Source organism: Heptranchias perlo, chromosome 10 (assembly GCF_035084215.1).
Source record: "Heptranchias perlo isolate sHepPer1 chromosome 10, sHepPer1.hap1, whole genome shotgun sequence".
Classification (NCBI taxonomy): domain Eukaryota; kingdom Metazoa; phylum Chordata; class Chondrichthyes; order Hexanchiformes; family Hexanchidae; genus Heptranchias; species Heptranchias perlo.
In genome coordinates, this window is record NC_090334.1 from 18,708,011 (window position 1) to 18,735,837 (window position 27,827).

The 27,827-nt window shown below is 43.6% G+C and overlaps 1 protein-coding gene across 1 annotated transcript; it reads right to left on the reverse strand.

Annotated features, from left to right (window-relative positions):
* Positions 1 to 1,845: 1,845 nt before the first annotated feature.
* Positions 1,846 to 26,917, reverse strand: LOC137326104 (peroxisomal N(1)-acetyl-spermine/spermidine oxidase-like). Its single transcript, XM_067990980.1, has 8 exons — positions 26,694 to 26,917; positions 22,425 to 22,591; positions 20,529 to 20,991; positions 14,558 to 14,751; positions 9,050 to 9,311; positions 8,036 to 8,148; positions 5,974 to 6,137; positions 1,846 to 2,121 (listed from the first exon to the last, which is right to left on the reverse strand). The coding sequence occupies exons 1-8, from the start codon at positions 26,774 to 26,776 to the stop codon at positions 1,993 to 1,995; spliced, it is 1,575 nt and encodes a 524-aa protein (XP_067847081.1). The 5' UTR covers positions 26,777 to 26,917; the 3' UTR covers positions 1,846 to 1,992.
* Between the last annotated feature and the right edge of the window lie 910 nt (positions 26,918 to 27,827).

Genomic DNA, 27,827 nt, shown 5'->3' on the forward strand with positions numbered 1-27,827 from the left:
GGGAAAAAAGATAAATTAATCTGATGGAATAGAGACCATGAATGGTGTGAAACAATGTATAATGTGGGACAACACCTTGGGTCAGAATAATTAGCATGGCTTTAATATATATGCAATGTATACTAGTGTTTAATATGATTTACTTATGTGCAATGTGACATTTAATTAGAAAGCATGGAAAGGAAATATTCTTTTTGCGTATATCACAGCAAACCCGTCCTAAACGGGAGCCAATGATGAAAACCTAACAACCAAAGACAATGCTCAAGGTACAAAGTAAATCAGTCTCAAGATCAGACGGACTCACTTGAGAAGGGACAGTGGGTTAAAACCCCTTAAAAATTGTTACATTTGAAGGAAAGGGTTAACTGTGCCCCTTTTAAACATTACATCTGAAAACTGCAAACACAGCAACTGCAGAATTTGGAAAAGCTTCCAGAAGTTCCTAACAAGACTTTGGCTTGAAAAAAAACAAATGAGAAGAAAGGGAAGGAGTACCACACAAAATAGTTAAGAAACCATAGAGGCAGCTAGAATTGGAGACACCAAAGGCATGATTTTAAATGGGAAAAACAGGCAGGTTGAGGGTGCGGGGGGGGGGAGGGGGGGCAGTAAAAATTTTTTAAATCTAAAACCCGCCCCAAACCCACCCACTTCCGGTTTTCATGGAGGCGGCATGAGGGGTGGGTAACCAACCTGCTCTTAGGAGGCAGGTCGGTCAGTAAAAGCTTTCTTGGAGGCTGCGGGCCTCCATATTGACAGATTTTTTGTTTTTAACCCCTGGGGGCCGGGATTCCCAGGCCTTCTCCTTCACACCACGTGAGAGGAGGCGAGAACGCCTGAAACTGCAGGTAAGTGCCTTTATAGCAGAGCTTGTGGGCCCGGAGGAGCAGGAGTGCTTCCTGCAGGCCCAATAAACCTACCTGCAGTGACCCCCCCCACCACAATCTCCGACCCCCTGATGACCACGACCCCCAATGACTGACCCCCGGGAGATTGAGCCCGTCCAATGACTGAGTTCTGCCTGATGACTGACCCCCTCCAGATGAACTCCTCCGCCTCCCCACTATGACCCCCCCCCATATAACACTAACCATGTTCATGTCCTCTTCCTTCCACTTCTCCCATCCGACTGAGACCAACCTGTCAATCAGGCCGGCATGTCGGGCAGAAAAAGGTAAAAAAGACATCAAAATCATACGGTCATCCAGGAAACCCGTACTTCCAGGTTTCCCATCAGGAATTCCAACTCCCCCCCCCCACCACGATTAAATCATACCCCAAGGCCATGAGAGAGTCTGCGCACAGATAAGAAGGGGTCCACACATTCCAATCTCTGCAGGAAAAAGTCTGCCCACAGGTAAGAAGGGCCTGGTCTGAGATAATTGCACCTGGTTTTAACTGAGGTTAAATCATAGAGACCTGGTGATGAACGAAGCCTAGCAACAGGGGAGTGATTGGACAAAAATTACACTTTCACTAATTGGTCATGAACAACATAAAAAGACATCGCATCAAAAACTGCACTGCAGTCGGAGGAGCATGAAAGAAAGCTTTGCCTACAGGAATATATCCAATTAGAAGAAAACCTCAAGTGCCAAGAGGAGCTGTTCACTCTAATTGCCTTGATGCTGAAACCCTTGGTTTTTAAGGTTGTATGTATTGCTTGTTTTGCCTGACGCTTGTATGAATTGTTTAAATCATTAAATGATCATGTTGCGAAGAGTAGAATGGGTAGGGTAAGGTTGTATGCATTGCTTGATTTGCTTATCATTAAATAATCACTTTTGATTAGTGAAACTACAGTAAGTGTGACATTCTTTTACTGACTATGTCCAGGTCATGAATCATAGGAATATCACGATTACCCGACAAACTTAAAATGGAAGGGGAGAACACTAACTTAATTTGCCATATTAATAAATGAAATAGCCAATTCTCTGACTTATTACGACATGGTTGCATTTAAAACATTCCTTTGGTCTGAGGACGTTATTCCTCACTGGTGGAGTAATGATCAATCAGTCGATCTGCCTCCCTCCGCCCAGACAGCAGTGCTCCATGGGTGGTGCTGTGATAACTCCGATGTGTTGCTTCACCAGCAAATAAAATCTGCAACATCTGGAATCAGAACCAAATGATTTCAGTAACCTGCTGAAGAGTGCGCGGGGCAAACAGTTTTTAAGATTACATAGTTTATGCTCATCAATATGAGGGGTGACAGAGCTGGAATGAAAGTTTCTTTTATTTGTTCATGGGATGTGGGCGTCGCTGGCGAGGCCAGCATTTATTACCCATCCCTAATTGCCCTTGAGAATTGGTGGTGAGCCGCCTTCTTGAACCGCTGCAGTCCGTGTGGTGAAGGTTCTCCCACAGTGCTGATGGGTAGGGAGTTCCAGGATTTTGACCCAGCGACGATGAAGGAATGGCGATATGTTTCCAAGTCGGGATGGTGTGTGACTTGGAGGGGAACGTGCAGGTGGTGATGTTCCCATTTGCCTGCTGCCCTTGTCCTTCTAGGTGGTAGAGGTCGCGGGTTTCGGAGGTGCTGTTGAAGAAGCCTTGGCGAGTTGCTGCAGTGCATCCTGTGGATGGTACACACTGCAACCACGGTGCGCCGGCGATGAAGGGAGTGAATGTTTAGGGTGGTGGATGGGGTGCCAATCAAGCGGGCTGCTTTGTCCTGGATGGTGTCGAGCTTCTTGAGTGTTATTAGAGCTGCACTCATCCAGGCATGTAGAGCGTATTCCATCACACTCCTGACTTGTGCCTTGTAGATGGCGGAAAGGCTTTGGGGAGTCAGGAGATAAGTCAGTCACCGCAGAATACCCAGCCTCTGACCTGCTCTTGTAGCCACAGTATTTATGTGGCTGGTCCAGTTAAGTTTCTGGTCAATGGTGATCCCCAGGATGTTGATGGTGGAGATTCGGCAATTGTAATGCCGTTGAATGTCAAGGGGAGGTGGTTAGACTCTCTCTTGTTGGAGATGGTCATTGCCTGGCACTTGTTTGGAGCTAATGTTACTTGCCACTTATCAGCCCAAACCTGGACATTGTCCAGGTCTTGCTGCATGCGGGCACGGACTGCTTCGTTATCTGAGGGATTGCTAATGGAACTGAACAATGTGCAATCATCAACTAACATCCTCATTTCTGACCTTAAAATGGAGGGAAGGACATTGATGAAGCAGCTGAAGATGGTTGGGCCTAGGACACTGCCCTGAGGAACTCCTGCAGCAATGTCCTGGGGCTGAGATGATTGGCCTCCAACAACCACTACCATCTTCCTTTGTGCTAGGTATGACTCCAGCCACTGGAGAGTTTTCCCCCTGATTCCCATTGACTTCAATTTTATTAGGGCTCCTTGGTGCCACACTCAGTCAAATGCTGCCTTGATGTCAAGGGCAGTCACTCTCACCTCACCTCTGGAATTCAGCTCTTTTGTCCATGTTTGAACCAAGGCTGTAATGAGGTCTGGAGCCAAGTGGTCCTGGCGGAACCCAAACTGAACATCAGTCAGCAGGTTATTGGTGAGTAAGTGCCACTTGATAGCACTGTCGACAACACCTTCCATCACTTTGCTGATGATTAAGAGTAGACTGATGGGGCGGTAACTGGATGGATTGGATTTGTCCTGCTTTTTGTGGACAGGACATACCTGGGCAATTTTCCACATTGCCAGGTCGATGCCAGTGTTGTAGCTGTAGTGGAACAGTTTGGCTAGAGGCATGGCTAGTTCTGGAGTACAAGTCTTCAGCACTACAGCCGGGATGTTGTTGGGGCCCATAGCCTTTGTTATATCCAGTGCACTCAGCCGTTTCTTGATATCACGTGGAGTGAATCGAATTGGCTGAAGACTGGCTTCTGTGATGGTGGGGATATCGGGAGGAGGCCGAGATGGATCGTCTACTCAGCCCTTCTGGCTGAAGATGGTTGCAAACGCTTCAGCCTTGTCTTTTGCACTCACCTACTGGACTCTGCTATCATTGAGGATGGGGATGTTTACAGATCCTCCTCCTCCCGTTAGTTGTTTAACTGTCCACCACCATTCACGACTGGATGTGGCAGGACTGCAGACCTTTGATCTGATCCGTTGGTTGTGGAATCGCTTAGCTCTGTCTATAGCATGTTGCTTCCGCTGTTTTGCATGCTTGTAGTCCTGTGTTGTAGCTTCACCAGGTTGGCACCTCATTTCTAGGTATGCCTGGTGCTGCTCATGGTATACTCTTCTGCTCTCCTCATTGAACCAGGGTTGATCCCCTGGCTTGTTGGTAGTGATAAAGTGAGGAATATGCCGGGCCATGATGTTACAGATTGTGCTGGAATACAATTCTGCTGCTGCTGATGGCCCACAGCGCCTCATGGATGCCCAGTTTTGAGATACTAGATCTGTTCTGTATCTATCCCATTCGGCACGGTGCCACACAACACGTTGGATGGTGTCCTCAGTGTAAAGATGGGACTTCGTCTCCACAAGGACTGTGGGGTGGTCACTCCTGCCAATACTGTCATGGACAGATGCATCTGCGACATGTAGATTGGTGAGGACGAGGTCAAGTAGGTTTTTCCCTCCTGTTGGTTCGCTCACCACTTGCCACAGGCCCGGTCTGGCAGTTATGTCCTTCAGGACTTGTCCAATAGTGGTGCAACCGAGCCACTCTTGGTGATGGACATTGAAGTGCCCCACCCACAGTACATTCAGTGCCCTAAGTCTCATCTGAAAGATGGCACTTCCAACAGTGCAGCACTCCCTCAGTACTGCACTGGAGTGATAGCCTAGGTTTTGTGTGCAAGTCTCTAGAGTGGGTCTTGAACAGGAGTGAGAGTGTTACGACTGAGCCAAGGCTGACACCCAAGGTGAAGGGAAGGCTGTGCTGGGAGATTCTTCTGCTTTTACTTTGCACCAAAACAAACAACCTCAAGTTAGGTGGGAACAGGCCAAATGCAATACAGAACCTCTCTGCAATGTCTTAGGCATGTAGCACTATCACAACACTGGAAAAAAATCTTATTTACTTTGCCCATGTGTTCAAAACTGTAAATGGCAATTTTAGGAGGTGGATATACTTAGAGACCTTTAAAAATCAGGTTTTACCCAAATTCCACTGATAAATTGTCAGATTTTTCCAGGTTGATAGACGGGTCAAAAATTATTTCTCCCCATTTCTGACCTGCAAAAGGAAGAATTACGCGTCTATCCAGAGTTCTGCCGATCTTCTGCCGAAGTTATGCAGCTGATTGGGAGAATCCCCGAGGAAAGTCCCACTGAGAAGAACTTTTTATCAGCTACACCTTGCTGAAGCCAATTTTTGAATCACATTTACCCTATCTAAAAACCATGTAAAATATAATACCAACATTTTCCTTATTTGATACACAACAAAAATTCTGATTTTGCCACAACCTGTTCATTAAATTCTGGTTAAAGTTATTTTCATGAGTCATTATGCTGTTTATTTTAAATGGGTTAACAACTGTATTAAATAGTGCAGACTGCAATTTAAGGTGTATATATTAACCAGTGCATTAAGTACACTGTATAGAGGAAATTAAACACCAGTAAGTTTTAAGATGGTCAAGCCACAAGTTGTAACAGTATCTCCAGGGATAAATGTATTTCCACAGGAAATCCTTGCTGCTGTTCTGTTTTCAAACTGTACGAAGGTGCAGGTCAAACTGTTCGAAAAGTGTCCACTCAGCCCCCTCCCAGCCTCCCTGTTGTTTAAACTTTGCAACTTAAACAGAGTGCGTACTTGGTTGGTCCGGTTAAATGCATCAGTCAATCATAATAATTAGAACCATTTATCTTATCAAAATTGACCTCAAGTACAGTTCCTGTCCTTATGGTATAAAAATATTCATTCTTATGACTAAATTCAGCTTGCCCCCTTTACAAAATGGAAATGTCTCCTCCTTGTGGCATGAAGCCTGCCCTTGGACACAGAATGTTACAGCACTGGTTGCCACCACTTACCTTGCTAGGATATTCATCCCCTTCTTCCTGTGGTAAAGGTTCAGCCAGCGTATCAATCATGTCTCCCGTTGAATTGATGGATATATGGGAGTAGGAGCCCCGAGTGTAAGAGTTACTGAACCATTTTGTTATAAAAACATTTTTAGGTTGTGGCACGGGTTTCCCTAGAGATAAAATCAGTGGTTGTTACAAACTAACAATGGGGAGGGAAGATTCCTTCAGTTGCTATTTTTTTTAAAACAGTAAAGTTGATGGAAGTATAGAATGGGATGTTTTCAATTACACCTGATAAGAAAGGAAATTTAACAAAAGAGCTCATATCTTATTACATGAAGCAATCTCCACCTCCAAAAAAAATCATTTGGTAATTTCTTCATCAAGCTCAACCTCATTAGCTGAGGCTGTTTTTTTAATAGCAATTTTTAAAAATCTGTTAGAGATATCCACAATTGTGAAAGTTTACAATGTGTAGACAATCTATAAAGAGACCTCCCCAACACTAAAACAATATTAAAAGGAAGGGAAGTATTTTATGTTCAAAGCACCTTTATTTCCAGGTCCAATATAAAAATGGTTTTGTCCTGTTGGTTGTTTTTCAATAGCAGCCTATCTCCTGTGGAGAGGTTAATGGTAATTTGGAGGATTTTCTCCATTATAATGGCAGGAAGATTATACCATACAACACACAAAGAATTTCATCTGCTATAGTTCTACAATATTCCAAGTATAGATGATTTCTCAAAACACTTTAGGCTGAGGAGCAAAATAAGTGCTGCTGAGCGGGAGAAGAAAAGGGAAAGGAAAAGGCAGAGATGGTAACTAGGTTGGGGACTGGGGGATTGGTGGAAGCTGGGTTGGAGACTTTCTAAAAGGGTGTGGTGGGAAAGATGGGAGCAGAGTTGAAAGGTAACAACATATTCCAGTACTTGTAGAAGGAAGGAAATGTTGGAGATAGGGTGATAGTTAGAGAATGGAGGGTCTGAGAGATTTTAGGAGGTACGATCATGGTGATTTTGAAGAAGGTTGGGATAGCGCCAGAAATAGAGACAAGTTGATAATGTTGATGAGCTTGTGACTAAGGAGGTGAAGATGATCAGGAGCTGGGATGGGAGAGGATCGCAGGAGCAAGTGGAGGCTTTAATGGATGAAATGTGTGTAGTGAGGACAGGAGGAGGTAGGGAAGAAGCTGATGAGTGTGAAATAGCTGAGGGCTAAGTTAGAAGGACAGGATATGCGGCTGGAATTTGGGGTGAGACAAAAGAGGAATAGAAGCAATGTGTGGATGGCCACAATTTTGGACGTGAAAAAGATTATGATTTTCTCACATTTTGTCTATGGAATGAGGCCAGTGTGAAGGAATGAGGACAGAAGAGGAGTTTGGAGTTGTTTCTGCTCTCCAGGATGTTACTGGACTAGTAAGATTTGGCAATGGAAGGGGATTGATGGTCAAGCTTGAGGTGGCCAAGCTGGTCTGATAGTGGACAGTTAGGTCAGTTGATCACCATGTTAAGCTTACAGCCAAGGAGTGGAAGTTGTGGAGGTGGTCGGGTGGAGGGAAAACAAGGGCGTTGACAGTAGACGCATGACTGATCTGGAGCAGATCAACTGAGGTGTCGATGTAGTCACGGCTGGCAGAGGGAAGTCAAAGTTTGAGAGGCTGCTTGAGAGGCAGTTGAGGATATTTTTGTCCAAGGTGGAAAATGACAGTGCAGAGATTCGGGGCAGACAGGGGACATGTAAGGAAGTGGTTGGAGGAGGGAGCCCTGTCAGTAATTGAGACTTTGGCAGTCTCAAGACCATGTTTAATATTGAGATCGAGAGGGTGGATGTGTGTGTGGTATACGTTGTGTCCAATACAACGTATACATCCCATAATATCACTACAAGCCTTACGAAGAGAAATTCATCAATCTCATGCCCTGGTAGGGAGCTGCGGTCGAAGGGAACACAGACGGAGAATCAATACTACATTGTTGTAACCTTATTTTTGACCCACATTGTCTTCGTGCACAGCTTCCTATTGGGAACACACAATCAGTGGACTTGTCCTAAGAGTTCTTACCAGTAAATTGCCTTAGAATCCTGGTGATGTTTGATGCTAGTTCCTCCTCACTGAGTGTTTCCATAAACTCTGCTTCTCTCCCTGAGGTCCAGCCCAAAAGGATGTGCCCATATCTACCAAACAGATCACCAAACCTCAGCCATTGCCCTTATCCAGCAAATAAATAAGCAATCTCCATATTTGCCAAAATTTTTTTGATAATATTTAAGGATTAGACATCCAATTGAGAAAGTGCTATTGGACCATTTCTATCTCCTCAGTAGCCCTTCATTGCACATCACGACTAACAGACACGAATCCTCAGAGTTTCTATTATGATTCAGTCTGATTTTCCAGAAAAGGTGAAGTTAAAATCTTGTTCCAACGTGGAGTCCCATTCTATCCTGTCAGCATAATCCATCCTTGTTTTCCTCAACATTCACATCTATCTGCACACCTCCAATCCATCTACCATCATTCTCCATTCCTAGAAAAAATTACCTCCTCGGCTCCCTATTTAAAATGCCTTCAAGCTTCCATCTTCCTGTCCTTTGGCCCTCCACTGTTACGACATTGCTGCTGTTGACCTGTTCAACAGCTCCCTTGCTTCCAAATTCAACACTCATCCCATCCAAGCCCCTCAGTTTCCACTGGTACCATTTGCACTGATACAATTCCTACCAATCCATTCTTAAAATCACATGATCTGGCATATGATTGGACTGGTTATTCTCCATCAGCTCTGACCAGATCACATTAAGCAATACATCCCTTTCCATGGCCAAATCTTCCGGGATGGTAAGGATAATCCCAAACTCCTCAATGACAAACCCCCTCCTCTGCTCCTCCTATCAAATGTGAGAACCACATGAAGTTTTATCATCTCGATAATTGAGACAATCCATTCAGCTGCCTCAGCCTCCTCCTCCTTGGGATGTTTTCTATGTCAAAAGCATCATAGAGCGAGAAAGAGAGAGAACTCGTATTTATATAGCTGTTTATCGAGTCTTCAGTTGTTACCTTACTGTTCAATACCTTTCTGCTGGTTGGAGCACATTAAAATAAAATAAGCGTCTCCACCACTCAGCTGGGTTTGGTTTCAGGCCATAAAATGGAGTTTCGTCCTCCCAAACTAATCCAATCCCATATTCCGGACCAATATCTTTGTCCCAGAATGGAACCTCATACTCCAGGTAAACCTTATCTGTTGTACCAAAGCCCATGTTTTTGATTGCGTGCAACTTCTCTTCTGGAAGACTTGGATGGAACAATGCCTTGGCTTTTGCTTTCAGATAGCCTAGTGAGCAAACACACATCTTAATGTATTGATCGTAATTTAAGACGACAGTGTTTTACAGTTATTTTAGATTTTCTATCAATAATCCTTCACACCTGCTAAATGGAAAAATTAGATTTGCTAATTATTAAGTGAACAGTTTCTTCAAGTTTTCATTTATTTATAGCCTGCGTTTCAGACAGCCACATTCTATACTTTGTCTCAAACAGTTCCTGCATAAATATGTTTTGACTCTTCATCATTATGCAGTGAGCTAAAATTAAAAAGTTTATTTAACATTTTGTTGAGAGTTCTTAAGAAACTTAACTTTATATAGCGCCTTAAACATAGAAAAATGTTCCAAGGTACTTCACAGAAGCGCAATCAGACAAAACTGGATGCCAACCAGAAGGAGATATTAGGAGGAGTGACTAAAAGCTTGGATCTTAAAGGAGGAGAGGGCTGGAGGAGGTTACAGAGAGGGGAGGGGTGAGGCCATGAAGAGGTTTAAACATGTGGATGAGAATTTAAAATTTGATGGATTGGGGACCGAGAGTCAATGTAGGGCAGTGAGCAGAGGGGTAATGGGTGAGTAGGATTTGGTGCGGGATAATTTCTAGGCAGCAGAGGTTTGCAGGAGCTGAAGTTATGGAGGGTGAAGGATGGGAGGCTGGCCAGGAGAGCATTGGAATAGTTGAGTCTGGATGTGACAAAGGCACGGATGAGGGTTCCAGCAGCAGATCGGCTGATGTTATGGAGGGGGAAGTAGGCTGTCTTTGTGATCGAGCGGATATGGGGTCAGAAGTTCAACTCAAAGTCAAATAGGAAAGGTGCAAATTCTCTGGACTCGGCAAAGGTCCCGGCAGATTGGAAAACTGCTAATGTAACACCCTTATTTAAAAAGGGTAGTAGGCAGAAGGCTGGAAATTATAGACCAGTTAGCCTAACATCTGTGGTGGGTAAAATTTTGGAATTATTATTAAGGAGACAGTAGCGGAACATTTGGATAAACATAATTTAATAGGACAAAGTCAGCATGGCTTTATGAAGGGGAAGTCATGTCTGACAAATTTGCTTGAGTTCTATGAGGACATAACGTACAGGGTGGATAAAGGGGAACCAGTGGACGTAGTGTATTTAGACTTCCAGAAGGCATTCGACAAGGTGCCACATAAAAGATTATTGCTCAAGATAAAGAATCACTGGATTGGGGGTAATATTCTGGCATGGGTGGAGGATTGGTTATCTAACAGGAAGCAGAGAGTTGGGATAAATGATTCATTCTCGGACTGGCAACCAGTAGCCAGTGGTGTTCTGCAGGGGTCGGTGCTGGGTCCCCAACTCTTTACAATCTATATTAACGATTTGGAGGAGGGGACCGAGTGTAACATATCAAAGTTTGCAGATGATACAAAGGTGGGAGGGAAAGTGGAGAGTGAGGAGGATATAAAAAACCTACAGGGGGATATAGACAGGCTGGGTGAGTGGGCGGAGATTTGGCAGATGCAATACAATATTGGAAAATGTGAGGTTATGCACTTTGGCAGGAAAAATCAGAGAGCAAGTTATTATCTTAATGGCGAGAAACTGGAAAGTACTGCAGTACAAAGGGATCTGGGGGTCCTAGTGCAAGAAAATCAAAAAGTTAGTATGCAGGTGCAGCAGGTGATCAAGAAGGCCAACGGAATGTTGGCTTTTATTGCTCGGGGGATAGAATATAAAAACAGGGAGGTATTGCTGCAGTTATATAAGGTATTGGTGAGACCGCACCTGGAATACTGCATACAGTTTTGGTGTCCATACTTAAGAAAAGACATACTTGCTCTCGAGGCAGTACAAAGAAGGTTCACTCGGTTAATCCTGGGGATGAGGGGGTGGACATATGAGGAGAGGTTGAGTAGATTGGGACTCTACTCATTGGAGTTCAGAAGAATGAGAGGCGATCTTATTGAAACATATAAGATTGTGAAGGGGCTTGATCGGGTGGATGCGGTAAGGATGTTCCCAAGGATGGGTGAAACTAGAACTAGGGGGCATAATCTTAGAATAAGGGGCTGCTCTTTCAAAACTGAGATGAGGAGAAACTTCTTCACTCAGAGGGTAGTAGGTCTGTGGAATTTGCTGCCCCAGGAAGCTGTGGAAGCTACATCATTAAATAAATTTAAAACAGAAATAGACAGTTTCCTAGAAGTAAAGGGAATTAGGGGTTACGGGGAGCGGGCAGGAAATTGGACATGAATTTAGATTTGAGATTAGGATTAGATCAGCCATGATCTTATTGAATGGCGGAGCAGGCTCGAGGGGCCGATTGGCCTACTCCTGCTCCTATTTCTTATTTCTTATAAGTCTGGTTGAACCTGAGACAGTAGCATGGGAGGGGGGTGGGAGGGAGGTAAAGTCAGTGGCAAGGGTACAGAGTTTGTGGTGGGGGCTGAAGACGATTGCTTTGGCCTTCCCAATGTTTAACTGGGATACTGATATAACACTGATATTATACTTTTCTTTTGTATATCTTCTTTGAGATTATACTACTCACTGTTAGTACAACACCTTCCATATAAACCCCCACCCATTTCCTCATCTCAGTGCCTTCCTGTAGCAGCACAACTGAGATCTGTAAATCAGCAGAGAGGCGGCCATCAAACCTACATCCTACAGCTCTGCAAACCACACATATTGCTCAAAGCAATCATTATGATTCAGCCTGTGGGGACATCTGTGAAGTCCTTCAATATACTGAATCACCACTCCTTCACTATGAGTTTCCAATAAAACTGTTGTGCCCAAGTGATTTTTATTCTAAAGCATTCAAAATTTCCTAACTCAAAAATGATCAGTTTTCAAACCCCTCCAAATGCAAAGTTTGTTATGTTTGTCTTTAGAGAAAATGGCACTCATTTCTGTTATTGCATCTGTCTCTCTAAAGTAAAAATACTCAATTGGAGGAGGGCCAGTTTCAATGGGATGAGAACAGATCTGGCCCGGGTAAATTGGAATCAAAGATTGGCAGGCAAAACTATAATTGAACAGTGGGCGGCCTTTAAAGAGGAGATGGTTCGGGTACAGTCTAGGCACATTCCCTCGAGGCAGAAAGGTAGGGCAACTAAAGCCAGAGCTCCCTGGATGACAAAACAGATAGTGAGTAAGATGAAACGGAAAAAAGGGGCGTATGACAGATGTCAGGTTGATAACACAAGTGAGAACCAGGCAGAATATAGAAAGTTCAGAAGGGAAGTGAAAACAGAAATAAGAGGGGCAAAGAGAGTATGAGAATAGACTGGCGGCCAACATAAAAGGGAATCCAAAAGTCTTCTACAGGCATGTAAACAGTAAACAGGTAGTAAGAGGGGGGGTGGGGCCAATTAGGGACCATAAAGGAGATCTACTCATGGAAGCAGAGGGGATGTCTGAGGTACTAAATGAGTACTTTGCATCTGTCTTTACCAAGGAAGAAGATGCTGCCAAAGTCTCAGTAAAGGAAGATATGGTTGGGATAATGGATATGCTAAAAATTGATAAAGAAGAGGCACTAGAAAGGCTAGCTGTACTTAAAGTAGATAAGTCACCCGGTCCGGATGGAATGCATCCTAGGTTGCTGAGGGAAATAAGGGTGGAAATTGCAGAGGTACTGGCCATTATCTTCCAATCCTCCTTAGATAAGGGGGTGGTGCCAGAGGACTGGAGAATTGCAAATGTTACACCCTTGTTCAAAAAAGGGTGTAAGGATAAACCCAGCAACTATAGGCCAGTCAGCTTAACCACAATGGCGGGCAAAATTTAAGAAAAGATAATCCGGGACAGAATTAACAGTCCCTTGGATGAGTGTGGATTTATTAGAGAAAGCCAGCACGGATTTGTTAAAGGCAAATCGCGTTTGACTAACCTGATAGAGTTTTTTGCTGAGGTAACAGAGAGGGTAGATGAGGGCAATGCAGTTGATGTGATATATATGGACTTTCAAAAGACGTTTGATGAAATGCCACATGAAAGGCTTATCATCAAGATTGCAGCGCATGGAATAAAGGGGTCAGTAGTAACATAGATACAGAACTGGCTGAGTGACAGGAGGCAGACAGCAGTGGTGAATGGTTGTTTTTCGGACTGGAGGGATGTGTACAGTGGTGTTCCCCAGGGGTCAGTGCTGGGACCACTGCTTTTCTTGATACATATTAATGACTTGGACTTGGGTGTACAGGTCACTATTTCAAAATTTGCAGATGACACAAAACTTGGAATGGTAGTAAACAGTGAGGAGGATGGTGATAGACTTCAAGAGGATATAGACAGGCTGCTGGCATGGGCGGACACGTGGCAGATGAAATTTAACGTAGAGAAATGCGAAGTGATACATTTCGGTAGGAAGAATGAGGAGAGGCAATATAAACTAGAGGGCACAACTCTAAAAAGGGTACAGGAACAGAGAAATCTGGGGGTTTATGTGCACCAATCGTTGAAGGTGGCAGGGCAGGTTGAGAAAGTGGTTGAAAAAGCATACGGGATCTTGGGCTTTATAAATAGAGGCAGAGTACAAGAGTATGGAAGTCATGATGAACCTTTATAAAACACTGGTTCAGCCACGACTGGAGTATCATATCCAGTTCTGGGCACTGCACTTTAGGAAAGATGTGAAGGCCTTAGAGAGGGTGCAGAAGAGATTTACTAGACTGATTCTAGGGATGAGGGACGTCAGTTATGTGGATAGTCTGGAGAAGCTGGGGTTGCTCTCCTTGGCACAGAGATGGTTGCGAGGAGATTTGATAGAAGTATTCAAAATCATGAAGGGTCTAGTCAGAGCAGATAGAGAAAAACTGTTCCCATTGGCAGAAGGGTCAAGAACCAGAGGACATAGATTTAAGGTGATTGGCAAAAGAAACAAAAGTGACATGAGGAAAAAATTTTTTTCACAGCGAGTGGTTATGATCTGGAATGCACTGCCTGAGGGGGTGGTGAAGGCAGATTCAATCATGGCCTACAAAAGGGAACTGGATAAATACTTGAAAGGAAAAAATTTGCAGGGCTATGGGGATAGGGTGGGGGAGTGGGACTAGCTGGATTGCTCTTGCATAGAGCCGGCCCGGACTCGATGGGCCGAATGGCCTGCTTATGCGCTGTAACCTTTCTATGATTCTATGATTCTTTCCATGCATCTGATTAATTTGAATAATGTTATGACATTGTTATTGTATAACCTTTTCAACATTTAGAATACTTTGATCACTGAGTGCTCATTTAAAGCAGGCATTTAAATGAGGTGTTACTGCTTTTACCGAGTGAAACTGTCACAATGACGTGATCAGCGAGAATGTGATCTCCATCTTCACACACCACTCTGACTGGATACAGTGAGCCGTCCTCCGATTCAAAACTGCCATTCCACAGGATCTGTTTAACAGGCTTCTCCAGGAGCAGCTTCTCCCTCGGGATAATCTCCACCAGGTTTGAGATTAATTTGAGGAATAATCTGGAATAGCACAAGGTTTTCTTGTTAACAAAAATCAGGCCATGCAGAAGATTCTAAATCAGTTGAATGTGACTCAACTCATTGCATGCAATCCATCAAGTATGATAGGTCTATTTAAATATCACCCAATGACTATGATGTTATCCATTGAAGACAACTTCTTGAATATCATAAAATCCATTCGACACTATGCATTACCTAACCTGGAAAAAACTGAATGCTATCTAATTAATAGAATATTATCTACTGATTACAATGGGACATACCAACTGTGATAGCACCTAGATTATCCGATGAGAGTGGATTTGTCACCAGTGTGATACAATGGGGGGGGTAAATTGAATAGGGCCGGAAACCGGGTACTGGTATCTGGAGGCCCTCCAGACTTATGCTCAAAAGGCAGTGGGAGGCAGTAGGAGACGCAATGAATGCCAGGCGCATAGCACCACGAACATGGATGCAGCGCAGGAAGAAGTTCAATGCTTTGACACGAGTGGTCAAGGTGAGTGAGATCAACTGCCAAGTGGCATCTCCTACCAACTACACGGCTAACCACATCCACTGCTCTATGCACTACACCCCCGTCACCCACATACCAACAAACTCTTTCAATCAGTGCTCTACTCTTCCAATCAGATGCTTTCTCTCGCCCTTACACATTACCACTATTGCATGCCGCACACCCACAATTCACAGGCTACGCACACTGGCAGCTATTCAACCATGACAGGCATATCACCCCGACACATGTCCCGCTTTCTTGCAGGAGAAGGTGGCACATATCAAGAGGCAGCAAGCGGCAGTGGCATTTAGCCCCTCAAGTCTGTTCAGCCATTCAATAAGACCATGGCTGATCTGTAACCTAACTCGATATATCTGCCTTAGCCCCATATCCCTTAATACCCTTAGTTCATAGAAATCTATCAATCTCAGATTTAAAATTCACAATTGAGCTAGCATCAACTGCCGACTGCAGAAGAGCATTTCCAAACCACTCCCACCCTTTGCGTGTAGAAGCACTTCCTAACTTCATTCCTGCACGTCCTGGCTGTAAATATTAGGCTATGTCCCATCGTCCTAGTCTTCAAGTATAGGAGACCTCCAAAAACAGGTACAAATGCATCAGCAGCCAGAAGCAATAATCCAGCAACTAGCCTGTAAATCCTGCATGGTCCCTTTAAACAGCACTGGTGAGGGGTTCCTCCAGGCACTCTAAGACATGTTCAGATAGTCGCGGTTAAGACTGTGCGTTGAATGGAGCGTTAATTCCCAAAATGGTGTCTATCACTTTAAATCAGGGTTGCACACTGATCAAACGCATATTCTCCCTACTTTAATGCTGCCGGCGTTCGTTATTTGTGCGTGCGCTAAACCCTTTACCAAGATGGCGTCAGGCGCATGTCACGCTAGAAGCGTCCGTGCGCATCCGAGACAACATCTTGGATGTTCGGAAGGCCGCATACCACTGAAACAACTGGCGCAAGACGGCCCAATTTCTCGCCCCAAGATCTCCACTGGGAATGTACCATAAGAATGAGTACCTCCCGATGAGCATTATTTAAAAAATAATTACATATCTAAGGTGCTGCCATTTCTCATGGCATTCATTTATTATTGAAAACTCAGCTCTATCACATATATGTCCATTACCCAAGACATTTTGAATCATTTTCTTGTATAATTAGTATAATCAATCTGTACCCAAGTGGTACACATTTCACAACCAAACAACTGACACATATATTAAAAAACACACAATTATGACCTTGCTTGTAATGGTTCCAGTTGCATGTATCACCCATTGAAATATTATCGCAATAGGTGATCGTTGATAGGAACCAGTAAATATGATGGAACGTATTGACTATGGAAGAACCCATTAAACATCATCGACTCCACATTGTGGTACCAATTGAATATAATGGTATATGATGAACATTATATATTTAATACAATAATAAAATATCTGACTGCACTTTGTTATCCTTCTACATCAAACATCTGGGTTCTGATCAGTTACTCAAGCCTGTTCCATCATTCAATTATGATGTGGAGATGCCGGTGATGGACTGGGGTGGACAAATGTAAGGAATCTTACAACACCAGGTTATAGTCCAACAATTTTATTTTAAAATCACAAGCTTTCGGAGATTATCTCCTTCGTCAGGTGAGTAGTGAATGAAAGGTTCTCAAATCGCATATCTTATATTAGGCTGGGACAACATCACACCAATCAAAGGTGTCGTTGGTGTTCAGACAGGTTAGCCACGGAAAACAGTAGGTCCCAGTATACTGAATACACAATGTGTCAAATTACATAGACAGAGAGAAAGAGACCCGAAAGGCAGAGAGAGAGAGAGAGAGAGAATTTCCAGTTGTATTAAAAACAGATAACTTTTTTTTCCCTGCTGGTGGGGTTACGTGTAGCGTGACATGAACCCAAGATCCCGGATGAGGCCGTCCTCATGGGTGCGGAACTTGGCTATCAATTTCTGCTCGACGATTTTGCGTTGTCGTGTGTCTCGAAGGCCGCCTTGGAGAACGCTTACCCGAAGATCGGTGGCTGAATGTCCTTGACTGCTAAAGTGTTCCCCGACTGGGAGGGAACCCTCCTGTCTGGCGATTGTTGTGCGGTGTCCGTTCATCCGTTGTCGCAGTGTCTGCATGGTCTCGCCAATGTACCATGCTCCGGGGCATCCTTTCCTGCAACGTATCAGGTAGACAACGTTGGCTGAGTCACAGGAGTATGAACCATGTACCTGGTGGGTGGTGTCCTCTCGTGTGATGGTGGTATTTGTGTCGATGATCTGGCATGTCTTGCAGAGGTTGCCCTGGCAGGGTTGTGTGGTGTCGTGGACGCTGTTCTCCTGAAAGCTGGGTAATTTGCTGCGAACGATGGTCTGTTTGAGGTTGGTGGCTGTTTGAAGGCAAGTAGTGGAGGTGTGGGGATGGCCTTAGCGAGGTGTTCGTCGTCATCGATGACATGTTGAAGGCTGCGGAGAACATGGCGTAGTTTCTCCGCTCCGGGGAAGTACTGGACGACGAAGGGTACTCTGTTGGTTGCGTCCCGTGTTTGTCTTCTGAGGAGGTCTATGCGATTCTTCGCTGTGGCCCGTCGGAACTGTCGATCGTCAAGTCGAGCATCATATCCCGTTCTTACGAGGGCGTCTTTCAGCGTCTGTAGGTGTCCATCGCCTTCCTCCTCGTCTGAGCAGATCCTGTGTATTCGTAGGGCCTGTCCATAGGGGATGGCCTCTTTGACGTGGTTAGGGTGGAAGCTGGAAAAGTGGAGCATCGTAAGGTTGTCCGTGGGCTTGCGGTAGAGCGAGGTGCTGAGGTGCCCGTCTTTGATGGAGATTTGTGTGTCCAAGAAAGAAACCGATTCTGAGGAGTAGTCCATGGTGAGTTTGATGGTGGGATGGAACTTGTTGATGTTATCGTGTAGTCTCTTCAGTGATTCTTCACCGTGGGTCCATAGGAAGAAAATGTTGTCGATGTATCTGGTGTATAGTGTTGGTTGGAGGTCCTGTGCAGTGAAGAAGTCGTGCTCGAACTTGTGCATGAAAATGTTGGCGTATTGGGGTGCGAATTTGGTGCCCATGGCTGTTCCGTGTGTTTGGGTAAAGAACTGGTTATCGAAGGTGAAGACATTGTGATCCAGGATGAAGCGGATGAGTTGTAGGATGGCGTCTGGAGATTGGCTGTTGTTGGTGTTGAGTACTGAGGCTGTTGCAGCGATGCCGTCGTCGTGGGGGATACTGGTGTAGAGTGCCGAGACGTCCATCGTGGTGAGAAGTGTTCCTGGTTCAACTGGTCCGTGGGTACTGAGTTTTTGTAGGAAGTCTGTAGTGTCACGACAGAAGCTGGGGGTTCCCTGTACGATGGGTTTCAGGATGCCCTCGACGTATCCAGAGAGGTTCTCACACAGGGTTCCGTTGCCTGATACGATAGGATGTCCGGGTGTGTTGGCTTTGTGTATCTTTGGGAGGCAGTAGACATCTCCCACGCGGGGAGTACGTGGGATGAGAGCACGTAGGATGCTTTGAAGGTCTGGATCGAAGGTCTCGATCAGTTTGTTGAGCTGGTGGGTGTGTTCTTTGGTCGGATCTGCGGGTAACCGTCTGTAGTGTTCCTGGTTGTCCAGTTGTCGGTATGCTTCTTTGCAATAGTCCGTTCTGTTCTGTATGACAATGGCTCCTCCTTTGTCCGCTGGTTTGATGACGATGTTGCGGTTGGTCTTGAGAGCGTTGATGGCGTTGCGTTGTGCTCGGGTGACATTCTGGACTGTCTTGTGAGTGCGGCTGATGAATCTGGCATTGACGTATCTCCTGACAGCTTGAGCATACATGTCAAGCTTAGGGCAGCGACCCTCCGGAGGAGTCCAGTTTGACTCTTTCTTCTTTGGTTGCTGTACCATTCAATTAGATCATGGATGATCTGTACCTTAACACCATCTACCCGCTTTGGTTCTGTAACCCTTAATACCATTGCCTAACAAAAATCTATCAGTCTTAGTTTTGGAATTTTCAATTGACCCCCAGCCTCAACAGCTTTTTGGGGGAGAGCGTTCCAGATTTCCACAACCCTTTGTGTGAAGAAGTGCTTTCTGACATCACCCCCAAATGGCCTAGCTCTAATTTTAAGATTATACCCCCTTGTTCTGGACTCCCCCATCAGAGGAAATAGTTTCTCTCTATGAAGCCCTTTAATCATCTTAAATACCTCAATTAGATCACAGCTTAATCTTCTATTTTTAAGGGATTACAAGCCTAGTCTATGCAATGTGTCCTCATAATTTAACCCTTTTAGCCCCAGTATCATCCTGGTGAATATGGGCTGCACTCTCTTCAAGGCCAATATATCCTTCCTGAGGTGCGTGCCCAGAACTGAATGCAATACCCCAGATGGGTTCTAACCAGAGCTTTATATAACATATAACTTTCACCCCTTTTTGTTCTAGCCCTCGTGACATAAAGGCCAACATTCCATTAGCTTTTTAAATTATTTTTTGTATCTGTCCAGTAGCTTTTAGCAATTTCTGCACTTGGTTCTCTAAATCTCTCTGCTCATCCACAGTTCCTAGCTTCACATCATTTAGAAAATACTCTGATCTATCTTTCTTAGGTCCAAAGTGGGTGACCTCACATTGACTCCATCTGCCACAGTTTTGCCCATTCCCTTAATCTATCAATGTCCCTTTGCAACTTTCTGCTCCCCTCTACATTATTCACTGTGCCACCTAACTTGGTGTAATCAGCAAACTTGGATATCCCAGTAGGGATCCCTGGGGGACACCACTAGTCACATCCTGCCATTTTGAGTACATTACCATTATCGCTACTCTCTCTCTCTCTCTCCTCCCCATACAGCTTTGGCCAAGGCCGCTTTATGTTTTAACTACGTTTTAAGCCTTTATAAAGGTAACAACATTTGCAGCCACTTATCTTTAAGTGGTTGTATCCCTTTAATATCCCAATAGCCCTCACAATATTCATGAGCTTGTTAAAAGATGGTTTCATACTGTACAGTTACAGTTTTTGTTTTGAAGGTCCTGAGGAGTAAACAAGTCTATGCATTCTTTGTTGTAATTGATTTTTTAACCTGATGCTATAGTATACAACTACAGTTGTTTTTGCCAAATTTGTACTTTTAATGTAAAATTTACTTCTTGCTCAAAGTTATCATCTATGAATAGCCTGTGGAATAGCTCAATTCAATCTTGTACAAGTACACAGATGCATAACAAACCACAGACAGTTTACAGATTTATTACTAACCGTGGAGAATTGCGATCACCACCTTCAATATCTTCATATTCATTGTATTCCTGCAGTGACACATCACTGAGGTCATGTGCTGCATTATCTACACACTGTGACTTCATCATCATATTAAGCATTCCGAGCTTTTGGCTCCTGAGGTTAGTAGAGTCACCACTCCAGTTTGTGGCGAGCTTCTTTATTTCCTCCAAGAAGACATCAACAAGGCTTTTAGCTTGTGTGTATCCCTTTTCTTGAGAACGAAGATAAGTACGCCTCAATATGCTTCTACCTAGATTCCACGTTTGGATTGCAAAGTCAGGATCTAGCTGTTTCTGTGTGTTGGTGAACACTGACCATTCAGGGTCTGAGCTATTGTGTGCTTGCTGCAGAAGGCCATGTTCTTTGGCCAGTTGAAAAATGGGGTTCTTCATGCTCGCCCCGTGAATGTACTGGGCTCCTTCATCAATGACTGATTTGCCTAAAAACAAAAAAGAAAATACCTACTTTATAGGTAACTGCCAATCACTAGTGATATTCTTTTCCTAATGGGATATTCAGTGTGACCAGGGGCTAAGTTTTTTCTGGATTTTTCGCCTATCGCCAACTGCTGTTGGGTTCCATGCTCGCCACATGTATATACTGGACCCCATCATCAACGACTGATTTGCCTGAATGTATTGAGAGAAAAACTTCAATTGACATACTGCATCAAGTGATACCTTTCAAAAAAATCACAGAAGGAAATATCAAAGTGGATTTCCCAAGGCTTATTTTGTAATATTAAAAATAGACATATTGGAAAGATCTACAGGATGCATTGCAGCAACTCAAGAAAGATTCTTCGCCAGAACTCCCCAAACCCACGAACTCCACCACCTAGAAGGACAAGGGCAGCGGGTGCATGGGAACACCATCACCTTCAAGTTTCCCTTCAAGTCACGCATTCTGACTTGGACTTATATCACTGTTGCTTCAATGTCGCTTGGTCAAAATCCTGGAATTCCCTACCTAACAGCACTGTGGGAGCACCTTTAGCACACAGACTGCAGCAGTTCAAGAAGGCGGCTCACCACCACCTTCACAAGAGCAATTAGGGATGGGCAATAAATGTTAGCTTGCAAGTGACGCCCATATCGCCGGTCTGATGTTTCTCTGCAAACATACCTTTGTCTTGACTTTACTGATCCTAGCCTAGCAAATCATTCTCTGGCCCTGGTATTGTATTCATCTGAAACTGGAGGGAATTGGATCCACTGCCATTTGAGCAATTAATAATTTTCTCTATTAGGAGGTGGCAAATCACAAGTGGAATGTGGAGTGTGTACATAGCGATCTAATTCTACTTTAGTTTAATTTCAGCTGATAATTAAGTTAATTTACTTACTCGCACCTTACTGCACAGGCTTCTTACACATTGAGTCAAAACAGAAATATGCTTAGTATTGCATAAACACATATTTTATTCACTTTCATTTTTTTGCTGGCTGAACAGGACATTTGTCATTGCTGATTACCTCATCGTATATCAGTGATTTACCGAGCTGTCTTTATGTAGGAGTGTGCCTCTTTATGTAGTGTGTTCTCTTACCAGCAGCATTCCAGCCCAACCTGAATTGAGATTGCACTAAATATCTTTGGCATCTCTACTCTACTTGACTGGCAATGAAATTCTTGAAGTACCCTTCCATTACCAATGGAGAGAGTGTGTTGCAGGCAACGAACAGTGGCTTAAATATCAGACAACCAGGATTAAGAAATATTTGGGGTTTTTTAATCTTTGTTGAGAGATTCAAATTAAATCACACACATTAATCACCTTTCTTGCAAAATACTATTCATCTTACAAGGTCTCTGAGGTAGATGCAAGTTGCTTTCTACGTTTCCAAAGCTTTTCCATCACAATGTACTTACCAAACGGAGAACCTCTGATGCGTCCTCCAGGCTGACTTGATGCCTCAATAATCTGTATGTCAGTGAATCCGTACTTCAGCAGTTTGACAGCAGCTCCCACTCCAGCTATCCCAGCTCCGACAATGACAATCTTTGGAGTTTTATTCGTGGATTGGTTAAAATCCAAACTTTGGAACAAGTAGATCACATGGTGAGTAACACTTTCCGTTACAATCTGGCTTATGAGTGGCTATCAGTCACAGAGCAGTGGTTAGTGATCAGAAAACACGTCAGAAAGATCATTTTTGATGTTAATTTCAAACAGATGAGGAATTAACAATTGTATGTGGCGAAGTCAGACACTTTCAGATGAAAAGAATAACATAACATGCAGTCAATGGGACCAAAAATCAACAGCCTCAGCAGTGGTCCTGGGCTGGGAATCAGGTGCAGGAGGTCCAACAGGAGTGGGAATTCTGGTGGGACCAGGGAACACCATCTGTTGACTTATTTCCTGCCCAAGATGCATCCATAGTGGTGTGGAGTGCCTGGTGGCAGTATTGAAATCAAGTGAATCCACCATGGCTGCTGTATGCTCCAGCAGAGTTAGAGCTAGAGGTCACTGGTGCCCACACTGCTGCACTTTTTCCAGCACATCGGTGTATTTTTGTGACCAACAGTACATTTTCCAGAGACTGATTCCTGGGGTATCCAAGTCTTAAAAGTTCCTCCTTTTCCTTGTTTTTAATCCAGTGTTACACTTTATCCCTATTCCACGACTAAGTCATTACTTACTGATGTGGAACCTTATCAAATGCTTTCTGAAAGTCCATAATAGAATATTAACTGTTCACCTGGTTAGTAATGTCTTTGAAACACTTTATCAGGTTAGCTTGTCAAGAACCTCCCTCTCTTAGATATTGCAAGATCACTTCAAAGACTTTCCCTACAAAAGATATTAAACTTAACATCATTAGGAAAAATGTGAAGGCCTTGGAGAGGGTGCAGAAAAGATTTACTAGAATGGTTCCAGGGATGCAGGACCTCAGTTCCGTGGATAGAGTGAAAAAGCTGGGATTGTTCTCCTTAGAGCAGCGAAGGTTGAGAGGAGATTTGATAGAGGTATTCAAAATCATGAAGGGTCTAGACAAAGTAAGTAAAGAGAAACTGTTCCCACTGGCAGACGGGTAGCGAACTAGGGGACATAGGTTTAAGGTGATTGGCAAAAGAACCAAAGGTGACATGAGGAAACACTGTTTTATGCAGCGAGTGGTTAGGATCTGGAATGCACTGCCTGAAAGGGTGGTGGAAGCCGAGTCAATCATGGCTTTCAAAAAGGAATTAGATAGGTACCTGTAGGAGAAAAATTTGCAGGGCTACGATGAAAGGGCGGGGGAATGAGACTAGCTGGATTGCTCTTACAGAGAGCAGGCACAGGCTCGATGGGCCGAATGGCCTCCTTCTGTGCCATAACCATGCTATGATTCTATATAGTTTCCAAGGTCTCTTCACCGTGATAGCTACATTCCAATTCTCATAAATGTTAGTGTTTAGACATATAATGAAATGGCCTTTAGATACATCCTAGTACATTGTTGACTGTTGAGGAGTCAGTCGCAACAAATCTTTTTCCTTTTTCCACCTTTACTAACAGATTTCTTGTCCATGTCTGTATGTTTCATTCTTCCTGTTCCTATACACATTACCTCTATTTTATTCACACTAAAATACACGGTATCTTCCATTCCTGGACCGATTCACATCATTTGACCAGATTTTTTTTTTGAGTGCAGTCATTCTCCTTTACACCAGCTACCTGGCCAAGTAGTTTGGTATCAACAGCAAATGTTATAGTATTATTACAAGAAGCTCCCTCTTCCAATCATTTACGGATAGTGTCCCAGAACAAGTCGCTGTGAAATGCTCGTTAGTCACCAATATAGAATGTTCTTGGTGAGAAGTACATGTATAAGAGAGAGATTGGCAGCATTCAAAAAGATCTGTTTAAGTGAATGGGCTAAGAAATGATGGGCAGATGTTAATAAAGGCATAACAGAACCTTGATATTCTGCCATAATGAAAGGAGCCACTGGTGCATAATTGTAATTAGTGGAATAACAAGTTATATCGCAGCACTGATAAAAGTACTGACCCGAATCCCTGACTTGATCTGAAGTGGCTACCGAACAGTTTAAACAAGCCCAGAAATTTCAATAAAAGCCCAACAAAAGACATGACACAGTTTGACCTGAATCCCCAACATAACTTAAAGGATTCTGTGCAGTGTGCATTATTCTGAGTGGATTTTGTTTGGCCATTGGCGGCCGTGCCTTCAGCTGCCTAGGCCCCATGCTCTGAAATAATCTCCCCAAACCTCTCTGCCCCTCCACCTCTCTCTTCTCCTTTAAGAGGCTCCTTAAAACCTACCTCTTTGATGTGGTGGTGGGTGGTCCAGCAAAATATGTAACATCTATTGACCCAAATCCCTGACCTAACTGATCTGAAGTGTGCATGGAAGTTACATTGAAATGTGTGCAATACCAAAGCAACCCATAAATATCCAGCCACTTAATTAACAAAGCTGATCATGTACTGGGATACGTCTCAGTGGCACTGAATTCGAAACTGAATCTGCACCAAGGCCTTGTGCCAATGTATCATCCCACAGCACAGGTTCCTCCCTTTGTTTTTCTGTAAATAGGTGGAATGAATAGATGCTTACAGCCATTTTTGAAAAAAATCGTACCATCTCGTCACCTTTTTCTCCTTTTCCAAATTACCTTCATTATCCTTTTGGTAAAAGTTTCTCAGCCCTGTCATAGGTATCATTAGAAGTTACATCACAAAAACAGGACATTCATCTCAACCAGTCTGTGTCCTCATTTACTCTCCATGCGAGCAAATAGTCCTAATCACATTTACCCATCCTATTCCCATATCCCTTTATCCCCCTTTCCTTCCTCCACCTCTTCAATTTAATCTTGAATGTTGATATACTTTCTGCCTCCACCATTAACCCTGGAAGTGAATTCCACAGCCTCACAACTCTATGAAGAAGCTTCTCAGACTGTTCCCAGTAGTTATGGGGTCCAGAATGAGGGGCCATTGATACAAGATCAAATCTTTTACATTTGATCTTGTATCAATGGCCCCTCATTCTGGACCCCATAACTACTGGGAACAGTCTGCATCTATCTACCCTGTCCAATCCTTTCATATTTTTAAACACTTAAGACTCATTGAATCATACAGTAGAGAATGAGGGCATTCGGCCCATAGTGCCTGTGCTGGCACTCTGAAAGAGCTGCTAATTAGTCCTACTCCCCTGCTCTTTCCCCATAGCCCTTGCAAATTTTTCCTTTTTAAGTATTTATCCAATTCTTTTTTGAAAGTTACGATTGAATCTGCTTCCACCACCCTTTCAGGCAGTGCATTCCAGATCATAACTCGCTGAGTAAAAAAAAACTTCTTCCATATCAACCCACAATCTGCACTGTTCTAATGAAAAGCCTTAATTTTTTACTTCCACTCTTAGGAGAAGTTCATAGTAATTGGTCTCTCGGACTGTGCATCTCTCTGTATAGATTTATCGATGATCAAAGATTGGCAATAGTAAGGATTTACCACAGGTCTAAGCAGCTCCATAAGAATACAATTTCAAATATTTCGGTGTTTTCTTTTGGACAAAACTATCAAATAGTTCACATACCCGCTGTTGCCAACCTAATTAAAATCGTTTTCAAATACACAGTTAACATTTCTGTTGTTCTCTGGAAGCATTCGTTTGCATTGTTCAGAAGGGAGTGTATTAACACATATCAAGAAACTGATAAAATTGAATGTGTGACTGAAAAGCTTGTACAAAATAAAGTGACAATAGGCATCATCCGCAATGGACAGAATCGATTCCAGTTAAATAGTGAATGGAGATCTAGAGCTTCAGAGAAAAGAGCTGAATCTGTTCCTGAATTTATTCCCTTGCATGTACCTTTGTAACCTGCACCAGACACTAACACTGGGAATTCCAGGGGAAGGCGGGGGTCTCCCGTTCGGCTGCCCTGGCTTCGGCGTAAACCTCGCATAAACCACGTAAAAGGAGTTTCCACCGAAGTTTCGGTGCCTGGTCGGGAGAACCCTCAAGGAAATTCGCAGCGTAATGGTTTTCACACAGACGCTTTTGCTTTGCTTACACACTTAACACAGATAGTACACATATTTGACTTTCCAAAAGTAAACAAGGAAGGAAAAAATAAATTTAAGGATGTCAATCCACAAGAAAGACACACTTACGGCACTGCTATAGAATACTCTCCCAGGATCAGCACTGTCAGCACTAAGGCACTGCAAAAACTGACGATGATTACACTCCCCATTGCTCAGTGTTAATGTGAAAAAAGCAACGGGTGCTGAAGATACTTTAGGAGGCTGCCCAGATGTATCTCGAGTTTTCTTTGTCTGAAGGTGAGAGTGAGGAGAGTTTCTGTAGAGGTAATCTTCTGCAAACATCTCCCTCTTTGGCTGAACTCTTCTGTTATTCAATAACCTTTACGTAAATACTGAGGCATGTACTGAACTTCAAAATATTTGCCTGCTTTAGCAATAGGTTTTATTCACATGAGCCAGAGGCATAAAAAGATAAACATAAATCTGTATGCATTCCTTTCAAAGAGCACTCCCTCCTGCCCACATCCTCCCCCACTACCAGGGAGGTGTGAGAATAAGTCTGGGACGTGCTCCCCAGAATATATTTTGAGTTTTATATTTTATTATAATGGTTTATTCCGGTTAATTGTAGAACACCTTTTTTAAAACTTCATATGTGATAAATTTTCAGTGTGGGGAGTGCAGCTTTTCTGTCAGGTTCCATGAGATTCGTCACTTCAGTCAATCCAACATGCAGCGTTATAAGGACAGCGGTTATCACTTTTTACCGTGTGAGTTCATCACTTTTGAATTCCATCCATTTTTAGAATAATTTGTAACAGTTCCATCAATATTTGACCGTGAAATCCTCAATATTCATACTTGTGTGGTGCATTTGTTACATCCCCCAACACATAAAAATTCACTCCTTATAATTTGAAACAAGTAAAGTCAGCAAATTAATGTAAATTCTTTCCTCTTCTAGAAGCTGCTCCCCACTCCTTTAAAATGTCCTTGCACCGAAAACTGTGCAGTGCATGAGTGCAAATCTGAGTCATGACAGCTGCATGCGTTGACAGCTGGTGTCATTCAACGCAATTACCCTTTTTAACAGGCGAACCACCAGTAAATCCATCCCAGTACAGAGTCTCCCCCAGTAAATCCATCCCAGTACAGAGTCTCCCCCAGTAAATCCATCCCAGTACAAAGTCTCCCCCAGTAAATCCATCCCAGTACAGAGTCTCCCCCAGTAAATCCATCCCAGTACAGAGTCTCCCCCAG